The sequence below is a fragment of the Orbicella faveolata genome, unplaced genomic scaffold, assembly GCF_042242905.1.
Source record: "Orbicella faveolata isolate gen_17 unplaced genomic scaffold, um_ofav_v1 contig_48, whole genome shotgun sequence".
NCBI lineage: Eukaryota > Metazoa > Cnidaria > Anthozoa > Scleractinia > Merulinidae > Orbicella > Orbicella faveolata.
Window position 1 is genome coordinate 11,437,547 of NW_028301578.1, and position 21,907 is coordinate 11,459,453.

At 40.0% G+C, this 21,907-nt stretch overlaps 1 protein-coding gene across 1 annotated transcript in view; it reads right to left on the reverse strand.

The window, feature by feature from the left end:
• Window positions 1–336: 336 nt before the first annotated feature.
• The window catches only part of LOC149096541 (uncharacterized), a 62,116-nt gene continuing 40,545 nt past the window's right edge, over window positions 337–21,907 (reverse strand). Inside the window, exons 17-22 of the mRNA XM_089280916.1 lie at window positions 20,970–21,368; window positions 18,262–18,666; window positions 7,317–7,715; window positions 4,850–5,228; window positions 2,964–3,146; window positions 337–2,148 (exon numbers count right to left, since the gene is read on the reverse strand). Coding sequence (XP_089137042.1) covers window positions 5,155–5,228; window positions 7,317–7,715; window positions 18,262–18,666; window positions 20,970–21,368 — 1,277 coding nt within the window. The 3' untranslated portion in view covers window positions 337–2,148; window positions 2,964–3,146; window positions 4,850–5,154. The remainder of the gene's footprint in view (window positions 2,149–2,963; window positions 3,147–4,849; window positions 5,229–7,316; window positions 7,716–18,261; window positions 18,667–20,969; window positions 21,369–21,907) is intronic.

Consider the following 21,907-nt stretch of genomic DNA (forward strand, 5'->3'; position numbering starts at 1 on the left):
TAAATTCACTGAAATTCTGTTGCTTATTTGGATAATTAATTAACGCAGGATATTAGACCTAAAGCGGTGACTATTGACGACTGTTGGCCACTATTCGCACCATTCGAGACTATTCGCACTATTCGTGACTATTCGCTATTCGCTATTCGCGACTATTCGCTATTCGCTATTCGGGTTTTCCAACAACTAAACGTAACTAACAAAAGCATCAAATTCTTAAATCACCCACGACTTATGACCCACGATCCACGACCGATAGAAATTCTCAAGCAAAAAAGTGACTTAGAGTTATGCCTTTCATTGTAGGAAAAACATCTAAATAAAGGCATCTAATCGTTTAATTATTTCCAACAGAATGTTTATTTCCATTAAATCGATCATTATATAAACAATCTTATCAAGCATTTACTATTCTAATTAATGTCATGAAGAAAATTATAACCTATGTAAATAATTTTGTGTAACCAGTTATTGTGACATTTTCTACTTGTCCTCGCATTCAAAGGCCTCCTTGAAACAAAGGAGAAGACATCGCCAGTCGACCCATATCCCATCCCACGAAAATGACGTCGCCTTTGATATAACCTGCTCTTCTTGAATTCTTGTCCTGCCAGATATTTCAAGGTGCGTTTTTAAACGTGTTCATAAATTCGTCATTCTTAGGCTGTAATTACAGTGGACTTTCCCTTTTCTTCCACCTGACATTTCGGAAGCAACCACAATCGAAAGATAACAATATTTTTCTTCCTGCATTTCAATAACTATATATGTTGAAAACCTCTCATAAGTAAATGAGGTTTACATGACCAAACGGGTGGTCGCCTAAAATCCGAATATCCTCCTCTTTTTTTGACGTATATTAACGGAAAAATGAACGGGTCAGGATTGTGGTACACCATGCCCGTAGTGGACGATAAGCATTCTGACGAGCTGGTCTTCTCCAACTTTGACTACCCGCTGTATCTGCACCCCTATATGGAACTCAGGGTCTGATTCGGTGAAGACTTGAAGAACTGGTCCGAAAGCGATAACCAGGGCAGGGTGTGTGTTGATGTTTTCGCTCACGTCATCGGGGACATAGGGGCCAGTGCTGGAGGATCTCCTGGAGGAGGGACGTCACGAGCGCAGGCCCTGCTGAAAAACCTGAAAACAAGCCTGAGTAGCATCATGCAGGGGAACTGGAAGTAGACAAAAAGTAAACAGAAGAATACATTGTTAGCATTTGCATGATTGTTAACAGGTTGTTTGTTTTTGGTAGCTAGCCTGGGAAAGCTGGTGTTAAATATACAGCAACTACAAACAACTCCTGTAGTTGTTTGGTTATCTAGATTGTCTCACTCATTAAACTAAACCCTTTTTTGAAAACAAACTCAAGACTGCGATACCTTTGCTTTTTTATCTGATTCTCAGTCTGTTTTTCTACAAAAGAGTGAGCTGCATGAACATGAATTGTTAACCACAGGATTAACACTTACCTTGATAGCAGGGCAACCACGTACCTTAATAACCGTTTTACATTTTACTGACATGAAAAGGCATAAACACACGCCAAGGCAGGATGCTAACTTGAAAACCTACAAGTTAAGTTAGTCCCTGGTTTCATTGAAAGAAACGATTTCTATAATGCTTAATTAAACTACCTGTTCAAAACTTAAATTAACTTCTTGATTGTATCCTCGATATGGTATTATGCTTAATGAAGTTATTGCTGTCGAGTTAAGCCGCAACATATGAAAGCAATATTCCAGAATACAGGTCATGGGAAAGGGAAAAATTATCTCAATTAGTGCATAGCAAATAATAATAATAATAATAATAATAATAATAATAATAATAATAATAATAACTAACAATAAGTTTATTAATGTGTCGAGATTGTTTGGCCGAGAAATAACCCTCTACTTATAGAGGAGACCTACTTAAAAAGAAATTGTAAAACCTAAGAATATTTTAAAAACCAGTCTATTTACAAGTTAGAAACTTAATAGCTAAAAGTATATAGTAAAGAATATTTATATTTTGACACCAGGGCTCAGAGGGTTAACTATAGCGTGTTACACTCAATTGATCCTGGATTCAAGCGCGTCTGTTGTAAAGTTGTTCTTCTTCAAACAGATGTTCCTTGGGCTTCAACGGCACCGTAAATACCTTAAACGTTCAACATCAGCATTAATACGATGGATTTACCCGAGGACCTCAACAGAAAGCAATTTATACAAAGATATTTATACAATTATGTTTTAGTATAAGGACCTGTATGCAAGGGCCCTAATACAAGGACCTCTCTTGAGGACTGTATACTAGGACCATTACTCAAAGGCCTTGGTACAGTTATTCTTATACAAAGAGCTTTGTACAAGTACTTTTGTATAAGGACATTTATCAAATGTGTACAAAGGCCTTTACATAAAGGTCTTTCAGTACATTCAAAGGCCTTTATATAGGGGCCTTAGAAAAGAGACCCTACCTTCTACAACGGCCCTCACATGGGGTCCTTGATATGACAAAGATCCTTCATGAATTTGACCACATCGACATATTCTACGATCGTGTATCGATTGATCCATTCATCTCTGCCTTGATACATAAGATCAGTCGTCACCGACAGTAGTCATAAAAAATAACACTCCACGATTTAAGATCGAATAGCAATCCTGAATGGTGGCGAAAGAGATAAATTGGCGATCTTGTATCAATTAACGATCCAAGATGGCCGAGAGGACTTGTATACGAGCCATGTATAAGCAAAAAATAGTAAAGATTTTCTGTTGTATACATAACTTTGAATTTTTGATATACGTTTGATCGAAACATACTTAAACAACTTTAAGCAGTCAAGTAACGAAATGGACGTTAGATAAGCTTATGCACTACTTTGTCATAAGCTCTTCTCGCCCTGTAGCGCATGACCATGAACACTGCAAGCGTTGAATAAGCAGTGATTACAAGACGGTAATAATTACCTGTGCAGACAAGGTCGGTTCCACTCCAAATTCCATTTTCTGTACATCTTCTAACCACTGAATCTTTCGCTTCAAATCCTTCCTTGCAAGAAAACCTGCATACGGTGCCATATGACATCTCTGTTGTACTACAGCCCAATAGCTTACTGTTGGCGGGTAATGGTAACGTCGGGCACGTGACAGCTAAATAGGGAATAAATCAATAGTTTGCGTGACTGTCACATCATACTTGTGTGACGAACAGATCTGTTACACTTGTTGCGTAGAATCCCAATGAATAACTCTCGTGCACACACCTCAAAATATTAGGCAACTGAGTAAAATAAACTTACGGTCTAGATCTAAACGAGAAGCAACATAATCTTTAGTGTGCTCTTAGCAAGTGAACATGAATGTTAAGTTTAACTACCAAATCGCGCTAAATGTTAACGCCAAATGTAACATGCGTTTCTTTCGGTTTGAAATGACGAGGAACATTGGACACGAATATTGTCACGCCGTGTCCCCTGCTACACTGCTGAAGAGTGAAATATTTTTCTGAAGTTTTCGAGGAAAGCAAAGAAGACACTGTTTACATTTCATTGTGAACCAGGTGAGTACGTTACTTATTTGACTTAAGTTAAACGTGATGGTTTTTTTTTTAGATCTGTATCTGTCTGCTAGCGGGCAACGTTCGAGCTCTGCCTTGAAGACTTTGTTTGGTGATCATCCGCCCCAGCAAAAAGGCAAATGAAGTAAAAATATTAAACTTTAGTTTATATTAAAGCAATCAATGTAACTATTTGGCGCGAAAGGTTTTGCGTAAATTGATTCATAATCCCGAGTTAATTTCTCGATAGAAAATTCTGACAGAAACGATTAGAATCATTACAGCAATAACAGTTTTCTGATGATGTTTCAAAAATGGATCAGTTGTTTCTACTTGTGCCAGGTAAAAGCGAGTTTTTTTTTTTTTTTCTGGATCCGCCCCTGCAGAACTGACAGACTGTATCATTGTACATTGTTGCATTCTCAGGGCATCCAAATTTTATTCCATTGGACGGAATAGTCAGCACTGGACAAGCGTACACTGCAGTGTGAAAAAAAAGCGAAGTGATAATTTAAAAGAACAGTTGACCCTGCCGTGAGTAAAAACAACTGTGCATTTGGTAAAGTGTCCGAAAAAATCGCTCCGTTGAAGGAAGCAATTGTCACTTGCTTTCGTTACCAAAGGCTGCGTATCCATGTCGTGTCACTTAGGGATTGCCTTCTACCTCGGCGTCGAAACGTATCGTCGTCCGAAACCGTTCATGCACAAATTTTCATGAAAATGCAAAACTGATTTTCAGATGAAAGGTTTTGCACGAAGACTCGTTTTGAAAAAGAGGCAAAGGGAAAATTGGAAATGGCCCATTAAGAATTTTTGTGTCGTTTATAATTACGGTGTACAAAGCAGAAAGCCAATGTTGATATATGTTGTGTCCGGAAAGGTACCAAGACAACAGACATTAACACAACATGCTTTAATACGGTCGATTCCTACAGCTAGCACAATTCTCTCCCCTTATCGCCGGTCAGCGGTCAGTTAGGACTTCATGTTACTACAATATCCATCAAGGTATTCTCTCACGATCGCATTTAAAGAAATTGAGAAATGCCATCAAGTTTGTTGATGGTTTAGATAAGTGTGGTGTAAATTCTTGAATCTCCGCCGTGTTTATATTTAACCTTCCCCCCCCCCCCCTCCCCATCTCCCCTGGGGCTCAGGAGTTTAGCGGTTTAAGCGGTCAGTTTCGACCGTCACCTTTTTCTGCAAAAGAATACAATTAATTTAACGATCAATTTAACCTTCCCCGTAACACTAAAAACCATCCTAAACAACATGAAAAACATCCTGAGAAACTTACCTGCGATTCCGTTACCGCAATACCGAGTTGGGCAGTAATACGTCCCCAGTAACTCGTACACGAAATACGCACCACAGTTCTTTATTCTGATATTTTCATACAAGTAACAGCAGATGTTTGAGAAGGAAAAACACACGCTTCGAGTAACCACACCTTCAGCGACTGTCGGGTGTGCACCAGAAAGCCAACCTGGAGAGAGAGTACCGCAGTGACGTTCGGGAACACATTTGTCCACCATCCGGTCTCCAGCAGCTCCTTGGAAACGATACCAACCTGGTTCCAGGTCATAGCGATCGCATCTATAATTACTGGCGTTGATCACTGTGTCCTTGAGCGCGGCCTGCTTCACTCAAGACTGTGTAATTGTTACATCCATCCTCTGTAATTAAGGACACATCAGTTGGCTACAGTAACGACAAAACTGCATTTGGTAACTAAAGAGTTTTAACAAATACCAAAACCGAGTGAGTCGCGAGTGATAAATGCACAGCACGCAGGAGAGTTCTAAAAAATATCCGGATGAATGGGTATGGTGATTAAACATGGACAGTGAACGGTGAACTATCTTACCATCTAGGGGAAAGTGGATATCTATAAATAATTGTAGTCTGAGAAACCGAAGATAAACGTCGGTCTCATGGGCCACCATGTTTGCACACATACTTTCGCCAATCTCTGAAGCAAACACGCTAAGCTCTAGGGATTTGAATTACACCCGAATAGCTATTCCGTTGTTTTTTAATTAAGGTACCTTTTGAGACCCCATTTATATGGTCTCGGGTACCCAACACAAGCCTCCCCTGAGGAACTTTATCGAGCGTTGATATGTGAAAACGTAGTCCCTGTAGGCCGAGTCAAATTTGACCCTGCATTATTATTCATAACCGCTCTTGAATAATGAAGTTGGCAAATATCCCTTTTTCTTTGCGTTTCCCTCGGTCATTCGATCGCAGTTGGTTTTGCCGAGTTAAATTTCAATTCTTTGATACGAATTTCTATTTTAAATCCTAAATCTAGGTATTACGTGACACTCGCCGCGCCGAGAGTTTTCCCGGTTAAACAAGCAAAAGCATTAATTTGAAGAAAAGTTGTCCCGATTGCCAGGGTTACTTAAACCTCTGAGGCGAGACAACTCGCTCACCCGAGTTGTCTCGCCCCCTGGGACGGTGTTGCGATCCTAATGTAAACGCTTGGTTGAATTTTGCAAAGAAATGAGCTAAAAGCTACCTCAGCCAGGGTGACTCGGGGGAGGGTTGTCTCGGGTACCCGAGACCATATAAATTCGGTCTAAGAAGAAAAAAAGAATTCCAGTTAAATGCAAGGTTTTTTTTTTTGCTCGCTGTAGAAACAAGTGTGATGTCGACTTCCCCACGTGGCTGGAATTTAATTATTTGCATTTGGCTATTATAGCGACCTTCAGCAAACCACGACGGCAACGAGAACGAGAACGCCACCAAACAAAAGGCTTAATAAGCAGAACAATGGCTGTGCACGTCTCAGCCGTCCTCCAGAAAACAGTAACGTGAAAGGTCTAAGTTCTGCATATTTTAGAGGACGCGAAAGACGGCGACTAATTTTTTGTATTATTGATGGCATTGAACTCTGCCATTACATATTTAGTTTGAGCAATTTCTGCCATTAATAGGGGCACTGAACAGATCTAAACAATTGCGAAATTCCAGGGTAAAATATAGATTCACTTTTTAATAGGCGTTGTCCTCCGGGACGCCATCGTCATTACTTAGGCTCCCTAATTTTTGTCTCACTCTGAACGACAATGCACAGAGACAGAGACACTAGAGAGTACGTAAGTTGTCCGCTGTTGGGGTTGAGAGAGTACATTTGGTATCTTTTAATGACAGAATGACAAGAGAAAAATACCGTGATTCGTAGAAATAATGAAAGCAGATATTTAGAGAGCAAGCCACATCAGCCTTAGCTGGTTTTCACGCGGGTCCTCTGTCCCGTTCGAATTGGAATTTGGAGATGTTAGTTTTTATGGAAAGAGGAAAACCGGTGAAGCCAGAGAAAAACCATGGGAGCAAGTCGAGAACAAACAACAAACTCAGCCCACATATGGCACCGGGCTGGAATCGAGTCCGGGCCGGCGAGCGCTCTCACCACTGCGCCATCCCTGTTCTCCAATATAAATATTGGATGTTAATGATAACGAACTGGAGGATAAGAAGGGTTGTAATATTTTTACTATATGGTAAGAATTGCGTAACATGGAAGCTTCTGTAAACGCATATTTTACGTACTACCAATAAGAATTATGCTCAGATTGATAAGATACAGCCTTATTGTCATTCGGAGGGCTTCAGAGTCACCTTAAATTCGAAAAGTTACGATTCCACTGAACCACCTCAATAGAATGTTTTAAACCTTGTTTGATGATTGATGATGACGACTGCTTGATGACTGATTGTTGACTGACACACTCAAAGAAGCGAACAAGGCAACTTACCTACGCTGCCGTTACCACAATAACGAAAACTGCAATAAGGCGGCTTTTGTAACTCATACACGAAGAAACCTCCACAGTTCCTGACTCTTATATTGTTACTCCAGTAACAGCACTTGTTTGACCAAGACCAGTAATAATAATAATTGTGATAACAGACTCTACGAGTGACCACACCTTCAGCGACTGTCGGGTGTGTGCCATTAAGCCAACCTGAAGCAGTAGTACTGCAGTGATTTTCGGGAACACATTTGTCCGCCATCCGATCTCCGGCAGCTCCTTGGAAACGATACCAACCTGGCACCAGGTCAATCCTATCGCATCTATAATTGCTGTTGATCACTCTGTGTCCTTGAGCGCGGTCTGTTTCACTCAGGAGTGTGAAATTTCTACATCCATCCACTGTAAGCAAGGACACATCAGTTGGCTACAGTAACGACAAAACTGCCTTTCTTAACTGAACAGTAGTGACAAATAACAAAACCGAGTGAGACACATGTAACAAGAAGATCTGTTAGATCTTATAACCGCGCTTTTTAAATTTAACTGTGCATGTTTTCTTAGTACTACAGTCGCAACGCAGTGCATGCTCCAAAGCGATGAAACAGTCAAAGAATTTACTTCATATGCCTAAAACCACAAGAAATACTCGCAAAATTGCAAATAAATTAATAACCCGTCGCTTCTGCCAAAATAAACTTGCAGAGTAAACACGATCTTATTTGTCACGTAGCGAAAGTGAAAGCTGCAACGTCAGCGCATTCCATGGCTGACGTAATACCTTTTTTTTTTTGGGCGTACTTATTATTCCTTTTGAATCCAACGCTTCGATAAAACCAAAAGCAAATATATTTTACACACAAATAGAGAAAACAATATCCGTAACATTGTCCTTGTATTAATGTTTTAACAGCTTTTGGCGAGTAAACATCACAGGTTGCGTGACTCAAGATTTGGCCGAGTGGAAGTTTGGGTCTGGTCACCGACAAAACTAAAAAAAACAAGAAGATCTGTTAGATCTTATAACCGCGCGTTTAAAATTTAACTGTTTTCTTAGCACTACAGTCGCAACGCAGTGCATATTCCAAAGCAATCTTTGATGATTCATTGATTACTGTAGACATCACAGCACTTGATCAACACAAACTCTATTATCGCGCTATCAGTCGTAGCCGTTGTGACATCTCCGATGACGTAATAGTCTTAATCTGGAACTTTCTTCGGGATATGTATGGGCATGAAGATACGAACACTATTACAAACCGCTTTCTTTCTTTAAAGTCACGATTAAATTTAATTGTTTTTTCCCTTGAGTTAAGGGTTAGCAAAGAAGTCACACGAGTCACATAATTCAAGAATTGCGTTATCTACGGCTATCTTTAGTACGGTGGTTATTTCCCTACCAATGACGTAATCTTTGCACGTTCTGACACGTTCTTTGCTTGGCTTGCAAATATTTAATTTTCCTCCGATCTATGAACTGGCTGTGATGAAGCAGTCAAAGGATTTACTTCATTTGCGTAAAACCACAAGAAATACTCACAAAATTACAAATAAATTAATGACCGTCGCTTCTGCCGAAATAAACTTGCAAAGTAAACACGATCGTATTTGTCACGTAGCGAAAGTGAAAGCTGCAACGTCAGCGCATTCCATGGCTGACGTAATACCTTTTTTCAGCGTATTTATTATTCCCTTTAAATCCAACGCTTTGATAAAACGAAAAGAAAATATATTTTACCCACAAAAAAGAAAACAATATCCGTAAAATTGTCCGTGTATTTATGTTTTAACAGCTTCTGGCGGAAAAAAATCACATGTTGCGTGACTCAAATTTTGGCCGAGGGGAGGTCTGCGTCTGGTCACCGACAAAAAAAAAATAAATAAACCACGGGTAAACCTAGAACCGCGCTCGGCCCATGGCCGCGCGGTTAACAAGAAGATCTGTTAGATCTTATAACCGCGCTTTTAAAATTTAACTGTTTTCTTAGTACTACAGTCGCAACGCAGTCCATATTCCAAAGCAATCTTTGGTGATTCATTGATTACTGTAGACATCACATCACTTGATCAACACACACTCTATTATTGCACCATCAGTCGTAGCCGTTGTGACATCTCCGATGACGTAATAGTCTTAATCTGGAACTTTCTTCGGGATATGTATGGGCATGAAGATACGAACACTATTACAAACCGCTTTCTTTCTTTAAAGTCACAATTAAATTTAATTGTTTTTTTCCCTTGAGTTAAGGGTTAGCAAAGAAGTCACACAAGTCACATAATTCAAGAATTGCGTTATCTACGGCTATCTTTAGTACGGTGGTTATTTCCCTATCAATGACGTAATCTTTGCACGTTCTGACACGTTCTTTGCTTGGCTTGCAAATATTTAATTTTCCTTCCGATCTATGAACTTGCTGCGATGAAACAGTCAAAGGATTTACTTCATTTGCCTAAAACCACAAGAAATACTCGCAAAATTACAAATAAATTAATGACCGTCGCTTCTGCCGAAATAAACTTGCAAAGTAAACACGATCTTATTTGTCACGTAGCGAAAGTGAAAGCTGCATCGTCAGCGCATTCCATGGCTGACGTAATACCTTTTTTCAGCGTATTTATTATTCCCTTTAAATCCAACGCTTTGATAAAACGAAAAGAAAATATATTTTACCCACAAAAAAGAAAACAATATCCGTAAAATTGTCCGTGTATTTATGTTTTAACAGCTTCTGGCGGAAAAAAATCACATGTTGCGTGACTCAAATTTTGGCCGAGGGGAGGTCTGCGTCTGGTCACCGACAAAAAAAAATAAATAAACCACGGGTAAACCTAGAACCGCGCTCGGCCCATGGCCGCGCGGTTAACAAGAAGATCTGTTAGATCTTATAACCGCGCTTTTAAAATTTAACTGTTTTCTTAGTACTACAGTCGCAACGCAGTCCATATTCCAAAGCAATCTTTGGTGATTCATTGATTACTGTAGACATCACATCACTTGATCAACACACACTCTATTATTGCACCATCAGTCGTAGCCGTTGTGACATCTCCGATGACGTAATAGTCTTAATCTGGAACTTTCTTCGGGATATGTATGGGCATGAAGATACGAACACTATTACAAACCGCTTTCTTTCTTTAAAGTCACAATTAAATTTAATTGTTTTTTTCCCTTGAGTTAAGGGTTAGCAAAGAAGTCACACAAGTCACATAATTCAAGAATTGCGTTATCTACGGCTATCTTTAGTACGGTGGTTATTTCCCTATCAATGACGTAATCTTTGCACGTTCTGACACGTTCTTTGCTTGGCTTGCAAATATTTAATTTTCCTTCCGATCTATGAACTTGCTGCGATGAAACAGTCAAAGGATTTACTTCATTTGCCTAAAACCACAAGAAATACTCGCAAAATTACAAATAAATTAATGACCGTCGCTTCTGCCGAAATAAACTTGCAAAGTAAACACGATCTTATTTGTCACGTAGCGAAAGTGAAAGCTGCATCGTCAGCGCATTCCATGGCTGACGTAATACCTTTTTTCAGCGTATTTATTATTCCCTTTAAATCCAACGCTTTGATAAAACGAAAAGAAAATATATTTTACCCACAAAAAAGAAAACAATATCCGTAAAATTGTCCGTGTATTTATGTTTTAACAGCTTCTGGCGGAAAAAAATCACATGTTGCGTGACTCAAATTTTGGCCGAGGGGAGGTCTGCGTCTGGTCACCGACAAAAAAAAAAAAAATAAACCACGGGTAAACCTAGAACCGCGCTCGGCCCATGGCCGCGCGGTTAACAAGAAGATCTGTTAGATCTTATAACCGCGCTTTTAAAATTTAACTGTTTTCTTAGTACTACAGTCGCAACGCAGTCCATATTCCAAAGCAATCTTTGGTGATTCATTGATTACTGTAGACATCACATCACTTGATCAACACACACTCTATTATTGCACCATCAGTCGTAGCCGTTGTGACATCTCCGATGACGTAATAGTCTTAATCTGGAACTTTCTTCGGGATATGTATGGGCATGAAGATACGAACACTATTACAAACCGCTTTCTTTCTTTAAAGTCACAATTAAATTTAATTGTTTTTTTCCCTTGAGTTAAGGGTTAGCAAAGAAGTCACACAAGTCACATAATTCAAGAATTGCGTTATCTACGGCTATCTTTAGTACGGTGGTTATTTCCCTATCAATGACGTAATCTTTGCACGTTCTGACACGTTCTTTGCTTGGCTTGCAAATATTTAATTTTCCTTCCGATCTATGAACTTGCTGCGATGAAACAGTCAAAGGATTTACTTCATTTGCCTAAAACCACAAGAAATACTCGCAAAATTACAAATAAATTAATGACCGTCGCTTCTGCCGAAATAAACTTGCAAAGTAAACACGATCTTATTTGTCACGTAGCGAAAGTGAAAGCTGCATCGTCAGCGCATTCCATGGCTGACGTAATACCTTTTTTCAGCGTATTTATTATTCCCTTTAAATCCAACACTTTGATAAAACGAAAAGAAAAGATATTTTACCCACAAAAAAGAAAACAATATCCGTAAAATTGTCCGTGTATTTATGTTTTAACAGCTTCTGGCGGAAAAACATCACACGTTGCATGACTCAAAGTTTGGCCGAGCGGAGGTCTGCGTCTGGTCACCGACAAAAAAAAAAAAATAATAATAAACCACGGGTAAACCTAGAACCGCGCTCGGCCCATGGCCGCGCGGTTAAAAATATAAAAAAATAAACCACGGGTAAACCATGAACCGCACTCGGCCCATGGCCGCGCGGTTAAAAAAAATAAAATAAACCATGCGTAAACAATGAACCGCGCTCGGCCCATGGCCGCGCGGTTAATAAATGTACGGCAACAAGGAGATTTAAAAAAGATATTCTGATAAATGGGTGTGGCGCTTAAATGCTGGAGGAGTAACTTGCGGTGAACTACCTTTCCATCCGGGGGGGGAGTGGAGATCTATAAATAATTGTAGTCTGACAAACCAGAGATGAAAGTCGGCCTGATGGGCCACCATGTTTGCAGGCAGACTTTCTCGAATCTCTAAAGCAAACACGCTAAGCTCTAATGATTTGAATTTAACCTAGCTAGTTATTCTAGTGTGTTTTTCGGTGTCGGAGTTTATTATTTTGCATTTGGTCATTATTGTCTCAATACAACGACAATTGAGAGCGTGGAAGAGAAACGCTTTTCGCTTTCTTACAAGAAAGCTAAAGTTTTGCGCCAAATTGTCATGGAAACCGCTGCTGGGGTCGAGAGAGTGAATAAAAATGTAAAAGTGCCGCGTTCCGTAGTAATAATGAAAGCAGATATATGTTGGCTGTTAATCATAAAGAACTAGAGGATAGGAATGATTCTGATATTTCTTCCAATACGGTAAGAATTCCTTACCATGGAAGTTTCTCTAGACGCACATGTTACGTAATACCAATAAGAGTTGTGATCAGATTGATAAGATACAGCTTTATTGTTATCCGGAGGCGTTCAGACCAACCTTAGATTCAAAAAGTTAAGATGGCACTGAACCACCTTTGGAGAATGGTTTTAAACTTTGCTGGATGATCGATGATGATGATTGCTTGATGATTAAGAACGGCTGACTGTTAGGATCGAGAACCGCCGGTCAACGACCCATTTGGCAAATCGCTCATATTTTGCCCAAAGATACCCTTACGTGACCTAATTCTAAAAATCATATTTCAAGGTTCCAGCAAATTTTTCTTTTTCACAAATTCGCGAAAATTTGAAAGCGCGGTCAACGTGCGGTTTTTCGTGTAATAAAATGACCGAAATAAGGTGCGAGGACGAAGCGCTGGTAAAGTCTTAAAATAAATTCAATTGACTTCAAACTTCACACAAATGTGGAACAACCACTCTAATTTATTCCTGGTTTTAAACTAATCTCAGAGATGTTGATATAGTGGTTTTCCTAACCATTTTAAAAACACCTATGAAGCGTGTGAAAAATAACGGCAAAATATAGGTCATGTTTAACAGCATAAAAATGCATCTGGTACCTCACTTTCCGATTATTTTACTTTACAGCCTAGAAATATCATCATTAAACATATATCATGCCAAGTTTCATGCTCGAACTCGCAGTATTTCCCTTTGAGAAAAATGAAAATCTATGTCAATGTGTTGGGCGCAAATAACACAATAATTATACACGAACAAGAGACAAATCAGTTTCAACGGCGAAAGTAAAAGGCCATCATTCATAAAAATCCCGTCAATTCACTGCTATCAGTAGAAACATAATGTCCACTACATAGAAACTGTTTTTAGACGTTTTCGAAACATTGCGCTTTAACTTTGATTAATTTCCTGTCCGCCGTCATGTCTAGTCTGTCATCGCGTGTATTTCACTAATGTAAACAACACTCTGAATTGTTTTCACGACAAACGCAAGAGATTTCCTGTAACCTTAATGTTTTCGGTTCACCAAAACGCTTTAAGTTCGTTTAGACACAATAATGGGTCAACTTGGAATGCTGTTTAGCATTAAGGACGTTAAAGGACTGTAAATTAATCGAGTTGGAATATCTTGAAGCAAATCAAAATCGCGCCCTTATTCTAATTTGGCAAATAGCCGACCTCCGTTCAAGTTCAAGAAGTCGAGAGGTTAATTCGGCAATGTATTACCGGTACAACAACAAAATCAAACCGAGGTCACAAAAGTGTAAGTTTAAAAGTGTAGTGGCAAGTCCCAAATAAATTTCGCCTATATAAAATGGAAACAAGAAGTGAAACGCTCTGCCCCGAAACAAATAAACAAAATATTAATACGACTAAATTAATCCGAAAATGTTACAGAAAACATACCTAAAAGCCGTCGATTCCCCTCAATACCACTCCACATTGCCTTAAAGAGCCCAAGCTTTCTGCTGTAAGAATCAGGGGCCTCAGGAATCTGTGTTTATCATATCGGCAACCGTGCTGCGTGGCTGATATTCGAGACTCAGTAAAAGTTGTCACACAACCGTACGAGCAGCCCAGTCACGCTTTCACTGCTCTTAATTGCGCAAATGTTCAACATTTCGCAATTTACATAAACCGATTACAAGTTTAAAGTAGTGACAGTAGATTGAAATGCGCTTCTTAAAGCTGACCTATCCAGGAGCAATTATTTCTTGTTCTTGAATGGCTTTTAGTTGTAGCTACAGTCGGGAAGGGGTGGGGGGGGGGGGGGGGGGGGGAGGGAGGGGGTACTCCTGGAAATTTCGGATATCTCTATGCCGTGGAAGATTAAGTGGTCTCCAGCTCTTAACGCCAACACTGACACACCAGATGATTCTCAAAGTATCACAGGGATCACTAAGCTAAATAATTTTGAGTTTAGCTCCGCTGAGTCAATTACCTGTTGGCGCGCATATTACATTGACCGTGGACAGGTGGAAAAACAGTTAAACGGGAAAAGCCTGGTGCACATTGTAATTTAGCGTTGTCCAACACGCAATCGGTCAGGTTGTAATGCTAATCGTATTTGATAGAATCTCAAGTTTTCTTTCGACACATACTGAGGTGACATACTCCTAGATGGGTGTGACCGGGAGCCATGAGTCAATTCAGTCAACTCGCAAAGCTTAACAGAAGAGTGATAATGAACCACTGGTGGAAGGACTGCAGATTGTCCCTACGCTTTACCCTGATAGGCCTCTGTTTTATTCTAATGAACTGATGCTGTGACAATAATACTATTGAGCTTTACGAACATGGTAATTGTCAAGGGTTTCTTTTGCAATTTAGTCAGACATCGCTCTTTCTTTTTTTCTGCTGGAAACATCGTTCTCTAAAGGAGACTTCAGGTCATTTTCTAAAAAGGCGCGAACACTGCGACCCCAACATCGGTGCCATTATCAACGGGTGTGACCGAGAAAGCGTCTGGTGATGCTTCCATGGATAGTAACCATGCATGGCAGGGGTGTGTTAATGTCTTCAAGGCAGCTGCATTCGTGTCTTTCATAGCCTGTCCACTTTAGAGAGGCACTTGTCTCTGGAGAAATATACTCAGTCACTGGAGAGACATTCCCTTATGGACTTAGCCAAAATGTGCTACAAACCCTGCTTGGAGCAAGCGTTGGCGCGTTACTCAAAGCCACAATACGCCACCAAGAAGCCCTTGTTGTTTCAAAAGAGGGTTCGGCTCTCAGGGCAGTCAGTGACAAGCAGCACTCGTCTCTTATGGCAAAATTCCGCACTGGTCAAACGACAGGCCGAAAGCTTGACGCCGAAATGGTGGCGCGGGAAATGCGCAGAGCCCAGGATCCTTATAATATTCGTCTTTTTCAGGTGCTAGTTTTTCGGGGCGGGGAGGATCATTAAATTTTTGTAGAGAGGGAGAGGGAGTAGAGGAGGAAGACCCTTGAGAGGAAAAACTCATGGGCGAATCGTCTCAACCTCGTTCCCAGGGTCTCTCATCTTACCGCACCCTGGAGCGTACTCCAGTCGGGCGGTAAGATGAGAGACTCTAGGAACGAGGTTTGAATCACCTTTTTGATTTGAGTCACCCTTTCCAAATTCGCTGCAACGATTAATTTACCTTTATCGACTTAAAATTAGATGATCTAATGCATTTTGTTTCCGACACTGCGCGTAGACGCAGCGCAACAGTGCCTTAACAAACTAATCACTCTAGAACATCTGAAAACATAGATCTCCCAAACAGCTTACTTTCCTGAAAATAGTTTTTCACAAAGAACTACTTATTTATGATTTTTTTATACTCCAAAAGAAACCCTTGACCATTAGCATGTTCATAAAGCTAACTGGCATCATTGTCACAGCATCAGTTCATTAGAATAAAACAGAGGCCTATCAGGGTAAAGCGTAGGGACAATCTGCAGTCCTTCCACCAGTGGTTCACTATCACTCTTCTGTTAAGCTTTGCGAGTTGACTGACTTGACTCATGGCTCCCGGTCACAACCATCTAGTAGTATGTCACCCCAGTATGGGTCGAAAGAAAACTTGAGATTCTATCAAATACGATTAGCATTACAACCTGACCGATTGCGTGTTGAACAACACTAAATTGCAATGTGCACCAGGCTTTTCCCGTTTAACTGTTTTTCCACCTGTCCACGGTCAATGCAATATGCGCGCCAACAGGTAATTGACTCAGCGGAGCTAAACTCAAAATTATTTAGCTTAGTGATCCCTGTGATACTTCGAGAATCATCTGGTGTGTCAGTGTTGGCGTTAAGAGCTGGAGACCACTTAATCTTCCACGGCATAGAGATATCCGAAATTTCCAGGAGTACCCCCTCCCCCCCCCCCCCCCCCCCACCCCTTCCCGACTGTAGCTACAACTAAGAGCCATTCAAGAACAAGAAATAATTGCTCCTGGATAGGTCAGCTTTAAGAAGCGCATTTCAATCTACTGTCACTACTTTAAACTTGTAATCGGTTTATGTAAATTGCGAAATGTTGAACATTTGCGCAAGAGCAGTGAAAGCGTGACTGGGCTGCTCGTACGGTTGTGTGACAACTTTTACTGAGTCTCGAATATCAGCCACGCAGCACGGTTGCCGATATGATAAAAACAGATTCCTGAGGCCCCTGATTCTTACAGCAGAAAGCTTGGGCTCTTTAAGGCAATGTGGAGTGGTATTGAGGGGAATCGACGGCTTTTAGGTATGTTTTCTGTAACATTTTCGGATTAAATTAGTCGTATTAATATTTTGTTTATTTGTTTCGGGGCAGAGCATTTCACTTCTTGTTTCCATTTTATATAGGCGAAATTTATTTGGGACTTGCCACTACACTTTTAAACTTACACTTTTGATGAGCGCGGTTTGATTTTGTTGTTGTACCGGTAATACATTGCCGAATTAACCTCTCGACTTCTTGAACTTGAACGGAGGTCGGCTGTTTGCCAAATTAGAATAAGGGCGCGATTTTGATTTGCTTCAAGATATTCCAACTCGATTAATTTACAGTCCTTTAACGTCCTTAATGCTAAACAGCATTCCAAGTTGACCCATTATTGTGTCTAAACGAACTTAAAGCGTTTTGGTGAACCGAAAACATTAAGGTTACAGGAAATCTCTTGCGTCTGTTGTGAAAACCATTCAGAATGTTGTTTACATTAAGGAAATACACGCGATGACAGACTGGACATGACGGCGGACAGGAAATTAAACAAAGTTAATGCGCAATGTTTCGAAAACGTCTAAAAACAGTTTCTATGTAGTGGACATTATGTTTCTACTGATAGCAGTGAATTGACGGGATTTTTATGAATGATGGCCTTTTACTTTCGCCGTTGAAACTGATTTGTCTCTTGTTCGTGTATAATTATTGTGTTATTTGCGCCCAACACATTGACATAGATTTTCATTTTTCTCAAAGGGAAATACTGCGAGTTCGAGCATGAAACTTGGCATGATATATGTTTAATGATGATATTTCTAGGCTGTAAAGTAAAATAATCGGAAAGTGAGGTACCAGATGCATTTTTATGCTGTTAAACATGACCTATATTTTGCCGTTATTTTTCACACGCTTCATAGGTGTTTTTAAAATGGTTAGGAAAACCACTATATCAACATCTCTGAGATTAGTTTAAAACCAGGAATAAATTAGAGTGGTTGTTCCACATTTGTGTGAAGTTTGAAGTCAATTGAATTTATTTTAAGACTTTACCAGCGCTTCGTCCTCGCACCTTATTTCGGTCATTTTGTTACACGAAAAACCGCACTTTGACCGCGCTTTCAAATTTTCGCGAATTTCTGAAAAATGAAAATTCGCTGGAACCTTGAAATATGATTTTTAGAATTAGGTCACCTAAGGGTATCTTTGGGCAAAATATGAGCGATTTGCCAAATGGGTCGTTGACCGGCGGTTCTCGATCCTAACAGTCACCCATTCTTAATTGTTGACGGACACACTCAAAAAAGGAAACAAGACAAATTACCTGCACCACTGGCGTTACCACAATAACGAAAATCGCAACCAGGCGGCTTTTGTAACTCATACACGAAGAAAGCCCCACAGTTCCTGACTCTTACATTGTTACTCCAGTAACAGCAGTTGCTTGACAAGTACCAGTAATAATCCCAGTAATGATAACAGACTTTACGAGTGACCACACCTTCAGCAACTGTCGGGTGTGTGCCATTGAGCCATCCTGGATACCGAGTACCGCAGTAATTCGTGAGAACACATTTGTCCGCCATCTGATTTCCGGCAGCTCCTTGGAAACGATACCAACCTGGTACCAAGTCATGCCTATCGCATCTATAATTGCTAGCGTTGATCACTATTTGTCCTTGAGCGCGGTCTGCTTCACTCAGGATCTTGTAATTTTTACATCCATCTACTGTATATAAGGACACATCAGTTGACTACAGTAGACGACAAAACTGCATTTCTTAACTGAACGGTATTGACAAATAACTAAAACAAAATGAGTCATGGGTGAAAACGACAAAAGCGATCATCTTGGATTGTTGACATTGTTCAATGCCTTTTTTTTAACCACGGTCTGCTTCCCTCAGAACTGAGTGGTTTTTACACCCAGTTGACAGAGCTAGCCTTGCATCAAAGTCCCAGACTATGCCCGGAGCGCGGATTGACGCTCTTGGAATAAAGTGACACACCATGAATTTGAACATAGTGCGTTATAATGCGTGAAAATAATTTGAATTTGCCCTCCCTCCTAAATAAGTAAGTGTACTTATAAATGTTACGCCCGTATAGGATCGAGCCTCTCTACAAAACTATACACTCTTGGCTTGAATCCTAACTTGATCGAAAGAAATCTCGCAGGCATTGAACTCCAGTAAAATTAATTTCGTTCGTTGAGCATGGCAAATAAATTACTTGAAAAGAGTATAAAATATTGCATAGATATTTCACTCTCCTCATTAGCATGTTCCCCCAAAGTGAAAATGATGCGCATTATTTTGCATGAAGCAAAGTTTCTAAGTTGACTGTGCGTAAAAAAAAAAAAATTGAATCCTTTTTAACTTAGACTTCTTGTTTAGCCACTAATTTCTCACTTCTCTACAAAGAAGAATAATAATACGCGTGCATCACGGTCACGTGAACAGTAAGCGACGTCAAAATGAATCTCAGAATTTATTATGAGGCAAAGCCCCATCCTAGTATTAGTAGAATTTTTTGTATTATTATTTATTAATTCTCCGCAATCAATGTTTACAATGAGGTGTTTTAATTGAGTAACTATGTAATAAGTATTGAATGAAATAATTGCCTCGCGCTGGCTTCGCTCGCAGGTTTTCTTTCGCGTGTGTTGAGAAATAGAGAGGTTCTGTACGCTTTACATTTTCGGAGCTTCGGCTATATTGTGATGAGACGTGCTTCGTACCGTATCGTGCGTACTGTCGCGACAAGTGTGTACTGGAATTTATGTTTATTGGCTATTAGTTGACGTGTGGATCAATGCCATCAGCCATAAATTTTTTCAAGCGACCGGTAGAGGCAACCGTGGTTGGTTAAGTTAGTGGAATTGCGAATAAAATCATCCATTTATCGAATAGACAACTCAAAATTTCTCTTTTTCCGGTGTCGACAGTATTAGGTAACCGGTTAAACTTAAGGTAGTTGTAACCATTCATCGATTTAAGAAATAGAAAACATGTACCGTCTTTCTATCGAGTTATAGAAACACCAGTGGAAGTTTGGGAGAAAGAGTGTAGAACGAGAAATGTTGTGGGCACACGAGCCGCAGTGTTTCCACAGCTTTTTCGAGTTCTCCCAAACTTTCACGAGTGTTTCTATAACTCGACAGAAGCACGGAGAACATGTAGGAGCGTACTTTGTACTGCCAATATTTAGTATAAAATAAGTTCCATCTTTGTATCTTGTAGTTTAATCTTGACGAAGTCTCACTTGCAGACGAAACCGGTCGATTAATAAACTCAGTTGTATAAGATCATTAGTTGTTGCTGCGTGCTGCCCACAAGTATTCTTATCTAAAAAAAAAGATCTATAAGTAATTGTAGTCTAATAAACCGGAGATGAACGTCGGCCTGATGGGCCACCATGTTTGCACGCAGACTTTCCCGAGCCTCTAAAACAAACACGCTAAGCTCTACAGATTTGAATTTAACCCAGCAAGTTATTCTAGTGTGTTTTTCGGTGTCGGAGTTTATTAATTTGCATTTGGTCACTATTGTCTAAATACAACGACAATTGAGAGCGTGGTACAGAAACGCTTTTCGCTCTCTTACGAGAAAGCTAAGTTTTGGGCCAAATCGTCATGAAAACCGCTTCTGGGGTTAAGAGAGTGAAAAAAAGGGAAAAGTACCTTTTTTCGTCGTAAAAATGAAGGCAGATATATGTTTGTTGTTCATGATAAAGAACTAGAGGATAGAAATGATTCTGATATTTCTACGAATACGCTAAGAATTACTTAACATGGAAGTTTCTCTAGACACACATGTTACGTAATACCAATAAGAGTTGTGATCAGATTAATAAGATACAGCTTTATTGTCATCCAGAGGCGTTCAGAGCCGTCTTACACTCGAAAAGTAAAGATGGCACTGAACTACCTCTGGAGAATGTTTTTAAACTTTGTTTGATGATTGATGATGATGATTGCTTGATGATTGATTGTTGACGGACACACTCAAAAAAGCAAACAAGGCAACTTACCTGCACCACTGGCGTTACCACAGTAACGAAGATTGCAATAAGGCGGCTTTTGTAACTCATACGCGAAGAAAGCTCCACAGTTCCTGACTCTTATGTTGTTACTCCAGTAACAGCAGTTTCTTGACCCGTACCAGTGAGAACTCCAGTAATGATAACAGACTTTACGAGTGACCACACCTTCAGCAACTGTCGGGTGTGTGCCATTGAGCCATCCTGGATGCTGAGTACCGCAGTAGTTCGTGAGAACACATTTGTCCGCCATCTGATTTCCGGCAGCTCCTTGGAAACGATACCAACCTGGTACCAGGTCATGCCTATCGCATCTATATTTGCTGATAACTATTTGTCCTTGAGCACGGTCTGCTTCACTCAGGATCTTGTAATTGTTACACCCATCCACTGTAAGTAAGGACACATCAGTTGACTACAGTAACGACAAAACTGCATTTCTTAACGAACAGTAGTGACAAATAACAAGAACAAAATGAGTGATGAGTGAAAATGACAAAAGTGCTTATCTTGGATTGCTGGCATTGTTCAATACGTTTCGTTGAGCACGGTCTTCTTCACTCAGATTTTTGTAATTTTTACACTCAATTTACGGAGCTAACCTCGCATCAAAATCCCGGATTATGCCTGGGATCGGGGTTGGCGCTATCGGAATTAAGTGACTCATTTTGCTTTAAAAGAAATTTTATGTGCCGAAATAAATATGCAAATTAACTTATAAATGTTTCGTCCGGGTAGGATCGAGCCTCTCCACAACACGATACACTCTTGGCTTGAATCCTGACTTTATCAAAAGAAATCTGGCAGGCAATGAACTCCAGTAATATTACCTTTCTTTTGTTGAGAATGTCATGTAAATTACGTGAAAAGAATGTAAAATGTTAAACAGATATTTCATCCTTCTTACGAGCATGTTGCCCCAAAATGAA